This window comes from Molossus molossus, unplaced genomic scaffold (genome assembly GCF_014108415.1).
Source record: "Molossus molossus isolate mMolMol1 unplaced genomic scaffold, mMolMol1.p scaffold_m16_p_1, whole genome shotgun sequence".
Classification (NCBI taxonomy): domain Eukaryota; kingdom Metazoa; phylum Chordata; class Mammalia; order Chiroptera; family Molossidae; genus Molossus; species Molossus molossus.
The window spans coordinates 86,281,177-86,296,177 of NW_023425344.1; the positions used below are offsets into that span (position 1 = coordinate 86,281,177).

Here is a 15,001-nt window from a genome sequence, read left to right on the forward strand (position 1 = left end):
ACATATTATACCTTAATATATTCCTGTTGGACACTTGTGGAGCCGAAGAGAAAATAGAAGAACTTCGAATTCAAGGAACCAGTCTAGACCCCACAATGGAACGTCTGCTAACCAAGAACCGAAATGACGGAGGGTCACAGAGTTCAGTTAATGATGGAAAGAAAGAAATGACTTGAAATAAATGCTAAAAAGTAGAATTTAAATCTTCGATAGAATAAAAATGGGCAGGTACTCAAATACAAAGATTTACATATTTTTTGGAAAAAGGTCTCTGTCGGCATCAGCTGGAGGAGTGTGCCTAGAGCAAATATGGGTGAAACTAATTTTCATTAAACTGAACACTTTTCTAGTTCTACCTTATTTTGATTCACCTGGAAATATCAAAACATTCATTTTATTATCTTGATATGATCCATTTCCTAATAATTAGCTAATACTATCTTACTAGAAATGAATATGTAGACATTCTAAAAGCAGGAAATGTGACCTGCCCGTCTCTGAATTAAGAATCTGAGAAAAGCTAGGTAGCTCTTTCTCGTATACTTCCCAGGACATTTAGATTTTACCCATGAAGATTTGTCCTGTGTTATTAATTCAGTCCAAATTCCTTCAAATACAAAGCAAAACTGAGGGGAAAATGGGAATCCTTTTTTTTGCCACTTTCCACCTGAAATGCTGAATGGTCCCCGAATCGTGTGAAACTTGGCCCCACTCGGTGTGAAAACTGGCTGAAATCTGCATGAGAGGCAGTCTGGGTTCGTCAAAGTAGTTCATGAACTTTGGCCAAACTTCCAAGAAACCTGGTCCAAGTCTTAGTTTGCACTGCAACATGAAACCAGGTGAATTTCACATGGTTTCAGGTTTCATCCTAAAAATTTGGCTTAGCTTTATAATCAATCATCACTTTTTAGAACGATGAAAGCCAACACACCTTTTTGAAAACGAGGACTGCATGCATACTGATGACAGCTAAGCTGTGAACCACCCCTTCACTTCCTTTGCCAAAAGAAGATTTCTCAGAATGGAAACAGTCTCCCTCTTACCTGGAAAGGGTAAGTTGACTGATTTTGATATTGCGTGCAGAAAGAAATGATATTCAATACATGGAGACGTGCCATGTGAAATAATCACCACGTCCAGGCAAGTGGCTATACTCTAATCATTTAAGGTTATGAGAAATTTATCCCATTCACATCCATGACATCTATCATAATGTTAATCTCCTTGACCACAAAATGAGTATTTACCTTGAAGCTAGTCATCAGCTAGAATAACTGCCATGAGAGATGAAATGCTTTGAGTTATAATCATTTCTGTATGAAGAATGGCCGAAGACTAGCAAGGAAAGTAAACCATAGCGTAACTTTCACCTAGTTTAATAAACATGAGGAGATAAGACGACAAACTTTTCAAACTTACATTGACTACCTCTTTTGCAATAAAACCTCTCCTGTAGTATACATGAATTCAAGAATTATGCACGGTGACAAAAAAAGTCCTACACAATTGTGTTTTCAACCTGAAAGTTTTAAAAGTGCGTTTCCACTGTAAAAAAAGGACTCTCTTCAACCGAATACTCGCTTTTGTGCATAGTGACATGAGAAAATTGAGAGGTATGCCTGAACGGAGCCACTACATCATTGGAACAGTATGTCTGAACATTCGGGTAATAAGGCACAGATGTGGAGCAGAGGACTTGGCACTACCAAGGTAACAACAAGGCATTCACCATTGTGTTATAGTGGTTGAAAGAGCTACATTGGAGAAGAAAAGAATGCCCCTCCTCCCCGGAATGCTAAAGTCTATTACACCTTTTATCTGCTTAAAACAAAAATCTATAAAAAAATAAGAAATTCAAATAAGTATTATTCAAACATGATGAAGAATAAATATATAAAATACATTAATACTTTCATCTATAGCATATCATATTTATGCAATAGCACATAAAGTTTAACTGCAGAAAAAGGCCAAATTCAATAGGAATCCACTTGGCCTTTCTGTTGCAAAACACTGCGTGCAATTATAGAGGACCCAATAGCCACTGGAAAGGTGTTGCTGACTTTTAGTAGCGATTCTGGCCCTGAATCACTAGGGCTAATCACTGTAGTGTTCTGTTCACAGTTATCACGTTCAGATAATGCAACAGTATATACACATTAGTCATTATTAAGGCTGTTTCATTTACAAGTGGTACAGTGGTTCTGCCAGCTGTCACTAAACTACATGACACGGGCAGTTATGAAGCCAGGGCTACTTTCATTCAGTAAATTTGGAGCTGAAAACGAATTATCTGCTTGGGGTTGAAAGAGTACAACTTACCCGAGGTCCCTGGTCACCTTGTTCTCCCTGCAGAGTAAAAAATGAGATGATAGAGAGTTTTAGCACTAAGTCTGTGTATGATGCTCATTAAAAAGATAAAACTAAAACATAGTATAGGTCATGTTAACATGGATTTCCACTAACTTAAAGTGTTTCTGCTATTCATTTTCTTACCTTATCACCTTTTGGACCGGGAGGACCCTGAAGAAAACAGAGAAAAAGAAATATAGTTTAAAAATACATTTTTAAAACTGTAGTTTAAAAGATGAGCTAGGGTTAGGTGCAAGGTTTATGCAAAGGGCACAGAGATATGGCTGTCACTGAGGTTTGTCAAGGAATTTGGGGAAGCAAACTAGAGTTATAATATGGTTAGAACATGAAAATTATATATATCTAGTATAATGGTTACATATATGTACACATACATACACATACAGGAAAGCACATGTCATAAGTACAGTCTATGCTGAGTAAATTTTCACAAACTGAACACACCTGTGCATGTTGAACCAGCCGAGAAAACCCAGAAGCACTCACTGTGACATTTCCTTGTTACTACTCTCCACCAACTTAACCACTATTTCTGACTTCTTAGAGAACAAGTTAGTTTATGTACTTTTTATCAATGGAATCAGACAGTATCGTCTGGCCTCTTTTGCTCAATATGTGTGGAATTCATGCATAATTTTGTGTGTAGTTGTAGATAATTTTTCTTCCTGCTTTATAATATTCTATTGTGCGAATAAACCGTGATTTATTAATTCATCCCACTGTTACTGCCCATTTGTTTCCAGCACTTTCTAGGTCCTGACTATTACAAATAGTGCTGCCATAAACATCCTAGTCTATGTCTTTTGGTTAAAAAGTATATGCATTTCTCTCTCATGTGTGTGTGCGGGGGTGGGGGGTGGGGGGGGAGGGTAACATTCTACCAAGTGATATTCTTACGCATATCTTTTTTCTTTCTTTTTTAAATTAATTAATTTATTTTTGTTACAGATGTTTCTCCTTTTCCCCTCCAGACACCCTCCCTTCTATCCCCCCACACCTTACGCATTGCTTTTGGGTATATACCTAAGAGTGGAACTGTTAGGTTATAGAAAATACATACGTTCAGTTTTGGTAGATACTGCCAAATAGTTCTCCAGTGTGGTTCTAACAATTTACACTCCTGTCAGCAATGTATGGGACCTTCGTTTCCCCTATATCATCACCAGTACTTTGTATTTTCCATCTTTTTCTCTTTAAACATTCTGATGGGAGGCATAGTAGTTTCACATTGCATTTAAATTTGTATTTCTTTAGTAATTAAGTTGAACTTCTCTTAATGTAGGTACTGGCCATTTTGCAAACTCTTCCAGAAAAGTGTTCACATATTTTGCCCTTTTTCTATTACATTGTCCTATTGATTTGTTAGAGTTCTTTATATATTATACTGTAATACTATATATTACACACACACGCACACACACACATATATACACATATATATGTGCAGAGAGAGAGTGAATCTATTTTCCTACTCTGCACATTGTATTTTGATTCTCTTAAAGGTACTTTTAATGAGCAGAAGTTCTTAATTTTAATAGAACTCATTTTAACACTTTTTCTATTTCGGGTTATCTTTCTTTTGTGTTCCACTTAAGAAATCTGTGCCTATTCCAAAATCATAAAGAGGTTCTTCTGTGTTTATTCTAAAAGCTAAAAGCTTTATTCTTTTATCTTTCATATTTAGAATTCACGATGAACTGATTTTGTGTACCATGTGAGGTCAAAGTCAAGATACTTTTACCCCATGTTCACATCAAACTAACCTAACACCACGTATTGGAAATGCATCTTTTCCCCACTGTCGCACAGTGTTACCTCTAGCATAAGTTAGATGGCCATACACATGGGGACCTTCTTAGGAATTTGTTTCTCTGGACAGCTGTCTATTCTTGAGACACACTGACATTTTCTTTACCTTTGAACAAAAACACTAGCAGGAAATACTCATTCTAAAGGCATCAATAGTTCTTCCCCTCTAGCTCTTAAAAATAAAGCCATGTTTCAGAGCTCTGCCTACCCGAGGAACTGAAACATTCAGAGTTACCTTCCTCTCTCGCCGTCATCTCCAGCAGGGCTGGGAGATAAGACGTCTAGATGGCAAGCAAAGCCAAGGATCCAGTGAGTACCCTCCCAGGTCCCAGTGCAGGCTGCTGTCACTTCAGGCGGGCAGGTGGGAATGTTCTGCCTATGAACTGTCTCCTGCTAAGTGTTAGCAACGGGAGAGCAGTACCAGATTCCCATTTTCAGTAGTGAGGTTATAGTTGTGAGGTTATCATGAAGTTAATAACAACAATAACATCATGTCTTATATTTTGTATGTTTCACCATCAACAAAGAACCTGTTACAGCATTTAACCTTCTCCCAATCCCGAGAGGACAATATAATTATTAATACTTTTATAGATGCCTAAAATTAAAAATTAAAAACACTATCAAGGGTAGGTCTGTGGGACTTTAAATGCAGCGGTTTGGGATGCTAAGTGTTGGGACACAGCTCTAGCACTAGATTCTCAGAAAGAATGATGACCATGTGCCTGCCTTCAACAGGTACTTTCTGAAATGCCTCCCAACTGCATTTCCCACAGAGTCAGGGACTCTGACCCCAAGATCTCAAGTTCCAAATGAGAGAAAGAGGAATTATACAGCATCAGGGAGAGGAACGGGGGGCTAAGATGATGGAATCAACAAGACAAAACCCTTTTATCTCTTACTCAGAAAATAATTTTGGCATTAAAAAGGGGAGGCTAGGAAAATTATTTTTTAACATGTTCAGTATTTTTTTTTTTTAATCCTCACCTGAGGACATTTTTGCATTTATCTTGAGATGGAACAGGAAGGAGAGAGGGAGAAGAGAGAGAGAGAGAAACATCAATGTGAGAGAGACACATCGAGTGGTCGCCACCCACGCAACCCCAACCAGGGCCGGGGACAAACCGCAATCGATGTACGTGCCCTTAGCAGGACCGAACCCAGGCCTCTCTGGTCCGAGGTCCGATGCTCCAACCACTGAGCCAAGCCATCCAGGGCTATTTTCAGTACATTTTTAATGTTTAATGTTTCTATTTATGTTTTCAGTGAATCAAGTAATTAGTACAGTGTGTGTGCCTCCCTCTGCAAAATTATGTCTGAGGAATTCACTTGGCCATATTAAACACATACTAAATGTTCACTAATACTCCACAAATAGAATTTTATTTTTGGTGAGACCAAAGGTAACCCAAAGAAAAGAATGAGAGGATAGCTACCATCAAGTTTAGGATACAATGGAGAGTCTAGCCTTGGTTTGAGTAGCATGTTGTTGAACTCTATTTTGATCTTCACATACATTTGTGGAATGCCCATTGAGAGTTTGGCAATATTCTAGGTACTGATGAAGAATATGGTGGGAGAAACTGAAACTGATTAGACAAGCTAAATACTCAGTTCTGAAAAAACTAGTGCTAGCATTAGATATTAGCATTAAGAAAAATCACGCCCAGAAAGTCCAGCTACTGTCAGGTGACTCATAGTCACTGCGGGTCCTCCCCAGCTTTTTCCTCGGCCCTCCCCAGGGCGTCTCCCCTGTAAAGTTCTATTTGCTGTCACTGATGAAATTTCAGAGGCCAAGCTTCTCATTGTGCCGGTCCTCTAAAATCACTATGGCATGTTTGGGATCCAAGCTTTCCTGAAATAATTCTGTAGTGGGGCACGGAGATGAGTCTTTTCCCTAAAATCCAATTAGGAAGTACCAAATACCACAGTAACATATATTAACTAGAACTCTTTCGATGGCTTGAAAATTTGCATTCACAATTTGCATTCACATGCTACAAACGGGGGTGTTTCTGAGCAGACAGAATGGCGTCCTGACACCTGCCAGCTCAAGACAGAACCGAAGCAGAGGTCACCCTCCATTCACAGCTGTGGTGGCTGCTTCGGACACTCCAGACCCCACTTGTGCTCTTGGGATTAATGGCAGGTGTTTTTCTTCTGCTTTGACAGAAATCCCACTCTTCTCTCTGAACTGGACTCTCTTCACTGCAAATGCGGGTTGAATTTTAAGAAAAAAAAAAACATGGGCTACCTTAGTAAACATAGTGTTTCAAAATTTGGGAGCCATGGTTCTTTTTTAAGTTAAAACACTATAAATAGAATAAAGGTTTCTTTGATTATTAACTTTTAAAATTAAAGCTAGGTCATTGAGTTATTTTTTGTCTTTAGAGTAAAAGAAAAAAAATCACTAGTATTCACTAAAAGACTGGCAGCAATACAAGTCAGTGAATTCTTTTAATTACAGAGTATTTTTCAATGGCATTTTGTTGCTTCAAACTACACCAACATATTTGTTGCTCAGCTCTCAGAATCAGTGACGGCTTGGTAAATATTTGAAGATAAAACTTTGTCACTAAAACATGGTTGAGGTCGATGGAAAGTAAATATAGTAAAATTAGTAACCATAAAACAGTAAATATTGAATCATAGTTTTATATGAGGCCTCTTTGGGGATCCTTGTCCTTCTTGTCTGATCTAGCATGTTAGAGTCAGATATTTTATAACGTCCACTTAAATAAACAACAATATTTGAAATAATCTTTTTAATTAACTTTATGTAATTAGCTCTATTTACATCAAATTTAAAGGTGGTGAAACAGCTTTCGTTGTTTGTGCTGTTATTCAGTACTTGGAACACTGCTTTCCGAGTGCTCTCAGAGTATTATTAATTTACTACCAAAGAATGTAACAATTTCAGTGGCAAACTTCAAATTAGCCCCTATTCAAATGACTTGATGTTAATAATCTTTTTATTTTTACCAAGCCTTTAACGTGAGTCTCCCAAAATTTATTTCTATCCAAGCTCAAAGTTTTCCATGCTCCATTATCTCTTTCAATGAAATGATAAAACCAAACTAAAAGCACAGTGAGGAAGAGGCACAGCAGATGAGATGCAGGGACAGATTAGATTTCAATCCACACGAAAGTAATTGAAACATAGCTGGAAAAGACAAATTCATACCAGTTGGATGTCCCAATAAAAGCCTTTCATTCACTACCACTGTACATTTTTGCTTACTTTGAACTAACAAAAGCTGAAGAGGGACTGATTTTTAAAAGATGGCAATAATAAAAACAAATTAAATTCTGCTAGAGGTGGAAAACACAAAAAAAGATGCAAAGGCTGGAAATTCTTGGCAGTCAGAGCTGTTGGAATAAGAATGGGGTTATAATTTCTATCCCAGAAAATTGTAGGTCATTTTAGTTTTTGAAAAATAACCTTTTCCTGATTAATCTTTTCATTACTATAGAATTATGAGAACAAGCAAGTTTCACTTTCTAAGTGTTCATGGCTAAGTATTAGCCAGGCAATGTGGGCTGAGTCTGGAGGAGGCACATGTAAGTATAGTCATAGAGCTGAATAAACGCTGTGTTGTGGGAGCACAGACAGGAAAGAAGGTAGAATTGGCTCTTGAAAGTTGGCCGGAGATAAGGGGGACTGGGACAGAGTGAAGCGGTTCAGGCAAAGGGAAAAACATGCGTAAGTGTGAGAGGACATCACGCTAGAAAGACCTGGCAAGGCTGGCGAAGCGGGCAAGCCGTCCTCAGTTTAACAAGGCAAGCTCAAGAGTGACTGATGGCACTGAGCACGGAGTGCTGTTCTCAGGGAGCTGTTACCTCGGTTCAGGAGAGATGGTAGAGATCTGAATTAGGATCATGACAGCGGGAACACGGGACAGTTCTAGATTCAGAAGATATGTCTGAGGTAGAACCACCAAGACCGGCTAACTGATTGAACATGGGGGCCACGGACAGATCAACATTGTTTATAAATTTGAAATTTCACAATGCAGTGCATTTGCAGAAAAGCGCTGTCCTAAGCTGGTCAACCCTGATCAACACAGCAGCTCCAGAGCCCAGTGAAGCACATGGAGTTTTCAATCTGCGTTTAGGGGTGTATTTTAAATCCAAACAGATTTTTGGAATCTTTGGCTGTCCCCATCAGAAATAGTTGAGAGAGAGAGAGAGACAGAGACAGAGAGACAGAGAGAGACAGAGAGAGAGAGAGAGAGAGAGAGACAGAGAGACAGAGAGACAGAGAGAGACAGAGAATTCTATCATTCCTTTTGGATAAAAGGAGCATGGATGATGCACAGTGGCTACACTGTGTGGCCACCATCCTTCTTCTGTGTTAACTTAGGAATAAAATACACCTTTATTACATTTCCCTTCCTCTACTTTTTAGACTGAAAACGAACTTATTATATTTTAAAAGCCATCACTTCCCTAGTCTTTTAAGAGTCAAGAAGACAGAGTCTGACACACTGGCCATTCCCTGGGAGCAGAATACAGCCTGTGGTCACTGCACATTTGATGTGTGTGCTCAGGTACCCCTGCAAACATTGCTTTATCGATGTGCAGTCTCCCAGGGAGGAAGGACACAGGGAATATCCAGCCTTCTCCTGTTCAAGTGGAAAAGAAGCCTCAATTCTACCGAGCGTAAGCCATCTGCCTGCTTGCTCCCTGACTGTGTCCTCAATGTGACACTGTACCAATGACACAGACACGCTTAAACCATACATTCACGACAAAATTGAATTTGGTACCATGGTTTTTAGCAGGTATCTGAAACTGCACAAAAGTATATTGCAAATAGTAGTAGCAATGGAAAAAGCTAGTGTTTAGCAGAAACACAGGGACCCTAGCTATTTGCGTGTGGATTAGTCCACCTCACTTCTGAATGAAGTGTTTTATGCCATCAGCACAGGTTTACCTCTACCTAAGTGTGAATGTGCGTTCTTCCAAGTATATGCCTCAACCTTGAACTCATATACATAGTTTTCTGCTTTACTGGAATATCATTTTTAGGGGCATTTCTTTCTCAAGTCATCATTTTTGTTTGTTTGTTTGTTTTACAGACTTTCAAATCACAAATAATTTCAGTGAGTAACATGTTCATTTTAAACTTGTTATGAAAAACCTGCTGTGAAAATACAGATGTTCCTATATATAAATATAGATTAATGTGTGTGTGTGCGTTTGCGCATGCTTGTATCTAATTTATTTTTAAATGCTTCAGGAAAAGTAAAAACTAAAAAGTAAAAGAATAAGTCAAGGGAATTTGAAAATCAAGTATACATAATACACAAATCTTGGTGATTTAGAGCTCCAGTTTTAAAGTCAGACAAATCCGGTCTGAGGTCCTGGTTGTGATGACCTTTGTGAACCTCAATAACTTCTTCTGTAAAATGGGGAGAACAATGTTCACTGTTTGGCTAAAGTAAAACACTGTCCATGAAGCAATTTGTAGAATGCCTGGTTTACACACTCAATATTTTTAATAATTTTTAATCATAATAAACATAACATTTTTTTCAGGTAATTTGACCTGAGGATAAAGAAAGTAAATGTATTGATTTCTTACAATCAAAAGGCAATGTGGTGAGAAGTGTGTTAGGTGCGTGGTTGACAACATTGGAAGATATGCAGGATTACTATAATTTACCTCAATTTTCCAGAACTATTATCAAACAAAAAAATGCAAAACAAAAATACTTCATTGTAGTTTTAACCACATCACTTTAGTGACTAAACAAGACTAAATTTTAGGCCCTAGAACTACCTAGTCATTCCTAGCATATAGCAGGTGCTCAATCAATTCTTGCCGCATCAAAACACCAGAAAGAATGCAATAAAACTCAGTCTTCAAAACAGCAGCATATAAAGAATTATACAAGAACCAGACTCAATGTTGCTGCAGAATTGTGTTTATTAAAGTCAAACTTTGCTAAGCCAGGGAAGGGAATTATAGCTATAAACAGATTTATAGCTTCAGACTTGACACCTTTCATTCTGCATTGAAGATTAAAAGAGACCAAGCAGAAAAAGAGGTAGATATAAACAGAAATTTAAAATACCCCAAACAGCTCTGCTTATTGCAAAACTAATTTCTACAGCTATTATTTTCTGTACGTTTTCTGTAGTGAGATCGTAAGTAGAAGTGATTTTGTGGTGTCAGTTTGAGTCCTGAACGAGGGTCTCTATGTGCCCATGATCAGTCTTAAATCATAAGCAGCTGCCATAAGGAAACAGTTAGCGGGGTCTAGCACCAAAGGAGAATTTAGAAAAACCAATCATTAAAAAAGGACTCTCAGAAGGAAGACTGATGTAGCTCAATGGAGTTAAGGGCTTATGAAACAGCAGGACTCAGGGAAGCTCACTCTGGCTTTCTTTTCTAACACAATGCAAATTAACTACAGCCAAATCACCGCTCCTGCCAATCAAAACCAAGGGGGCCCTTCTTTCCAGCATCCTTCCTTGTCTCTAAACGTTTCAAGGGATTGCTAAAACTTTTCTGTTTAACTTTGCATTTTTAACTTATTTTTTAGAGGTCAAATAAAATGAACTCCATGGTGAAAGATTTGGAATCCTAAACATTCCTTTTGTCGAAAGAAAGTATCAACTTGCTCCGTAAATGCCCACAGTAGCCCCTGTGATTTCACAGCTAACGGTGTAAACTATCCTACAATACTCTCAGTGTCCTCGACATAATTCAAATGTATTCAGAGGTACATGCATCTTTAAACCTTGGGTTTAATTTATAATTGCTATTTCAGCATGTTTCCTAAATACCGTCCCCGCATAATTTTGCCCAGCCGACCTAAGAAAGCTTGGTTTGAAGGGCAGCTGGATTCTTTGCTTCATTTGTAGTTCCTTATGGAGCAATATCTGTTTTGCGAAGGGCAGCTGAGCAGGGATAAGGGCAGGATGTCCCTTTGGGTCAAAGAGCATATGCAGAAGGACTGGAAAACCAGTGCCAGATGAGGCTGGGGCAGCCTGAGTCCCAGGGTTTGTCTATGATTCTCAAGCTTCCAATGTCCGTTAGAAGCCCAGGCTCCCTCATTTCCAGCTGATCACTAAAAAGATCAAAAGTTTTTAAAAGTTTTTTGAATCCTCACTGGAGGATATGTTTTTATTGATTTTAGAAAGAGAAAAACATCAATGTGAGAGAGAAACACTGATCAGTTGCCTCCCACACGCTCCAGACTGGGGATCGAACCTGCAACCTAGGTATGTGCCCTGAATCAAAGCCAAAGCCTTTTGGTGCACGGGATGGCGCTCCGACCAACTGAGCCACCCAGCCACTGCAAGATGAAAGGCTTTTAATGTAAGCTTCAACAACTACCAGGCTCCCAGACTCCAGAATTGTCTGTATCTTCGCTCTGTGGAGATCGTATTGTACCTGTCTACCTCTCGCCTCCTCCCCAGTCTTCCCTGCCCTTCGCCATGGCTCTCATCTCTCCCACCACTACCATTCCCACAGATTCTTCCCCTTGCTCCCCACACAGGTTCATCCGCCTTGTCTTCATGCCGGGGGAAGAAACGCCCCCTTTGCCCTCCCTTCTCTCATTTTAAAGTCCTGCCCTTCTTCTTACTATTTCCACCAAAGTTCCCTAAATAACAGATTGGTTGTAGAAAGAAAGGAAATTGAATTTGAGGAAAGAGAAAGGAGGTAGCAGAGGAGATGTCATATTTTTACAGTTTGGTTTAGGGAAAGATAAAGTAACAAGAGCTGAAATACATATTGGTGTTGGGGGCATTTCTTTCCTTTAGGGAGAGGGGAGCTGAGCTGTGGGAAGGGAAACTGCGAGCCAGTCCCTGGGGCCCTGCAAAGGAGTTACCCTGTGCTCAACCAAAGCTAAATAAAGCGGAGCTTTGGGGAGGAAGGGTTGACAAAGTTCATAAATGTCAGGATCGCCCAAATTTGTGTCTAAACCTTTTGTCTTTTCACTTCACTTCCTTCAGCAGCTATGAAATACGCCCTCGAGGCATTAACTATTACCTGACTTATGTCCTAAATTCTTTTCCAGGCTGCAATCCTTGCATTCCCAACTGCGCACCAGATGTCTGCGCGAGATTGCCATCCTCGGCTCAACTCAACCTTCTCAAACCCAGCTTCTCGGTTTCGGCCTCCAGCCTGTCCCGACTCCTGACTTCCCTGTTTTTGTTAAACACAACGCTACCCCTCCACGCCAGTGTGATGTTTGAGTCAGGAAATGTACCTTATTGTCATGTCCTATAGATTTAATTCTCCACAAAATCCCTCGAATCCATCTTTCCAAGTTTGCCGCGGGCACCCTTGTTCCTGGACAACAGGCCTGGTCTACAAGCCTCTCCTGGTTTTCCCGCACTCCACTCCATCCCGCACACTTTTGCCACATTATATTTTCTAAAGCACCTTTCTGAACATATTCCTCAGCTCAGAAAAAGTCAAGGGCCCGTTTTCAATCCACAGTGAAAAAGTTGTTACCGGAAACGATCCTCCAAGGATGCAAAAGCTGTGAGATACCAGGTTGTAGGGAGTCCAGCCAACTCCACTTGACCTGCTGATCAACCCGGAACACTATGCACCTCTCGATATAGGGAACCAGACAGTATCACACACCTTTATGAGTCTTCCAAAGAGTTGAACCAGAGTCTAGTCAAACTTTTACACGGAACTCACAGTTCATAAGAAATACTGAAGAAAGGCGAACAGCACCATGAGGAAGTCATTAGACCAGTCCAGAATGGGGGGCATCCCACACACAGGACAAATGTCCTGAAAAATCGATGACATGAACAAAATAAAAAGATAAGAAAAACAACTATAGAGTAAAAGAAATTGAAGAGTCATAGCAATTAAATGCCAAGTGTGAGCTTACAGTCTTGATTCAAATGAACCATCTGTAAAAAGAGATTTTTGAGACAATTGGGAAGATATGAATATAATTGTGTATAATGATACTGAGAAATTATTATTAGTTTTGTTGGAGTTGATATGAAATGATGGTTATGTTTTAGAAAGGCCCTATCAAAATAAGCTGATAGACAGAATAGTCCCAAAGACATAGAAAGGAGTGAGGTTCAGACTGACAAACCTCGGTGGGGGGGAGGGGGCGGATGGATGAGATAAATCAAATAACTTATATGCATGGATGTGTAACCAATGGACATACATAACATTGCTGGGAAAAGGGTGGGGATGGGGAGGAGGGTGTCTAGGGGGTAAAAAAGAGAAACATCTGTAACAAAAATAAATTAATAAAAATTGAAAAAAAAAAGGCCCTATCAGTTAGATTCATACTTTTGTACTTGTAGATACAGTGACATAATATCTAGGTTTTGCTTTCAAATACGCCAGCAAAACAAAGCTAAATAAATGAAGGAAAGGGATTAATAAAACAAGATTGGCCATTGATAATTCTTGAAGCTGGGTGATGTCTCTAGAGCAATGTGTTATCTTATGATAACATTTTCTCTACTTTTTCAGATTGTTTAAAAATTCCCCAAAGAAACAGCTATATAATTTAAAATTTTATTTTAGATGACCTTTCAGATTCCAACCAAATAAAGTGTTAACTGCTGCCTATGTCCAAACTCCTTGAAATCTGCTCCTAACTCCCCCCCACCACATACACCCCACTCCAATTTCCCACAATGATCCTCTCCTCTAGTCAGCCTTAAATCTAGGTGTTCACAGAATGCCCCTCACTCTTGTCACTCTCTGTATCTTTGCTTATCCCGTTCTTTCTGTTGAATAAACATCCATTATCATTTTGCTTGGAATTATTATAGCAACTTCCTTGAAACCTCTTACCTGGAAACCTGAGCTATGGAGCTACTTGGGGGAAAAAATAAACATGGTAGAAATTTGGGTTTCCGAAAGAAATGTTGGTCCTTGCATTTAAAAGTCCCACCTGCACCTCCCCTACAATGTCACTATCATAGTCAGTCACTTGATGGCTCATCTCAGTGACCTCTCTTCTCTAGCTTTATCTGACCCTCTTTTTGATATGTCTTTTTCCCCCCGTTTTTGAACTCCTCGGCACTTGTAACTTTTTTATAAAACTTAGCTCACTTTGCTAGGTATAAGATTTATGCTTCATATTAAACTATCAGGGCTCATACTGTCAGGAAGAGAAGTATATGGGAAAATATAACAAACATGACTTTGGAGGTTTTAATATGCACTAGCTCATGACCTTGGTCAGATCACTTAACCTCTCTGAGCCTCAGTTTCCACATCTGTAAGATGGGACATAAAGTAATCATGTCAAATGGGAGTTGCAGGAAGTAATTAAAAGAGCATATGGTCTTCCATTAATATTTCTTTCTTTCCTCTCTTCTCTAATTCAAATGTCTAGCTTTGTACCCTATGCATGGTGACTATCAATGAATATATTAGAAGATTTTATGCAACAAAGGTCTCTAACAATTCGTCAGAGCCCAAATTAGTATTCCCTGAATAGCCTGTTGACAATCAAGAAGTCACAGATATCTAACTGCATGTCCAACCTGCTTCCAGTGAGTGCTTATGAAGATATATTGATTTCAGCTAGAAACTGTGCCTTAGAGGTCACCACAATTTTCCTTTGTTGACTCATGCTCTAGTTCATGAGTGAAGACTAGCAGCAAAAGAAATAAAACAATTTTACACAGTTTCTTGAAGATGAAATGAGCTCTATCCAATGAAAGTTTTTTTTCTCACATCTCGAACACGGGCAGATATTTTGGACTCCTGTCTCCCTCTTGCCTGTGAATCCAAACTTTTAGAAAGAGTATTCTTCAGTTTCACTCTCCATACCTTTCCAATCCTGAGTCACTCCTAAAATCA

The 15,001-nt window shown here is 39.2% G+C and overlaps 1 protein-coding gene across 3 annotated transcripts in view; it reads right to left on the reverse strand.

Annotated features, from left to right (window-relative positions):
- The window catches only part of COL25A1 (collagen type XXV alpha 1 chain), a 512,404-nt gene that overhangs the window by 156,804 nt on the left and 340,599 nt on the right, over nt 1-15,001 (reverse strand). For all 3 annotated transcript variants that reach the window (XM_036266125.1, XM_036266107.1, XM_036266116.1), the window contains 2 exons: nt 2,497-2,523; nt 2,323-2,349 (listed from right to left, as the gene is read on the reverse strand). In XM_036266125.1, the coding sequence (XP_036122018.1) occupies nt 2,323-2,349; nt 2,497-2,523 (54 nt within the window). The remainder of the gene's footprint in view (nt 1-2,322; nt 2,350-2,496; nt 2,524-15,001) is intronic.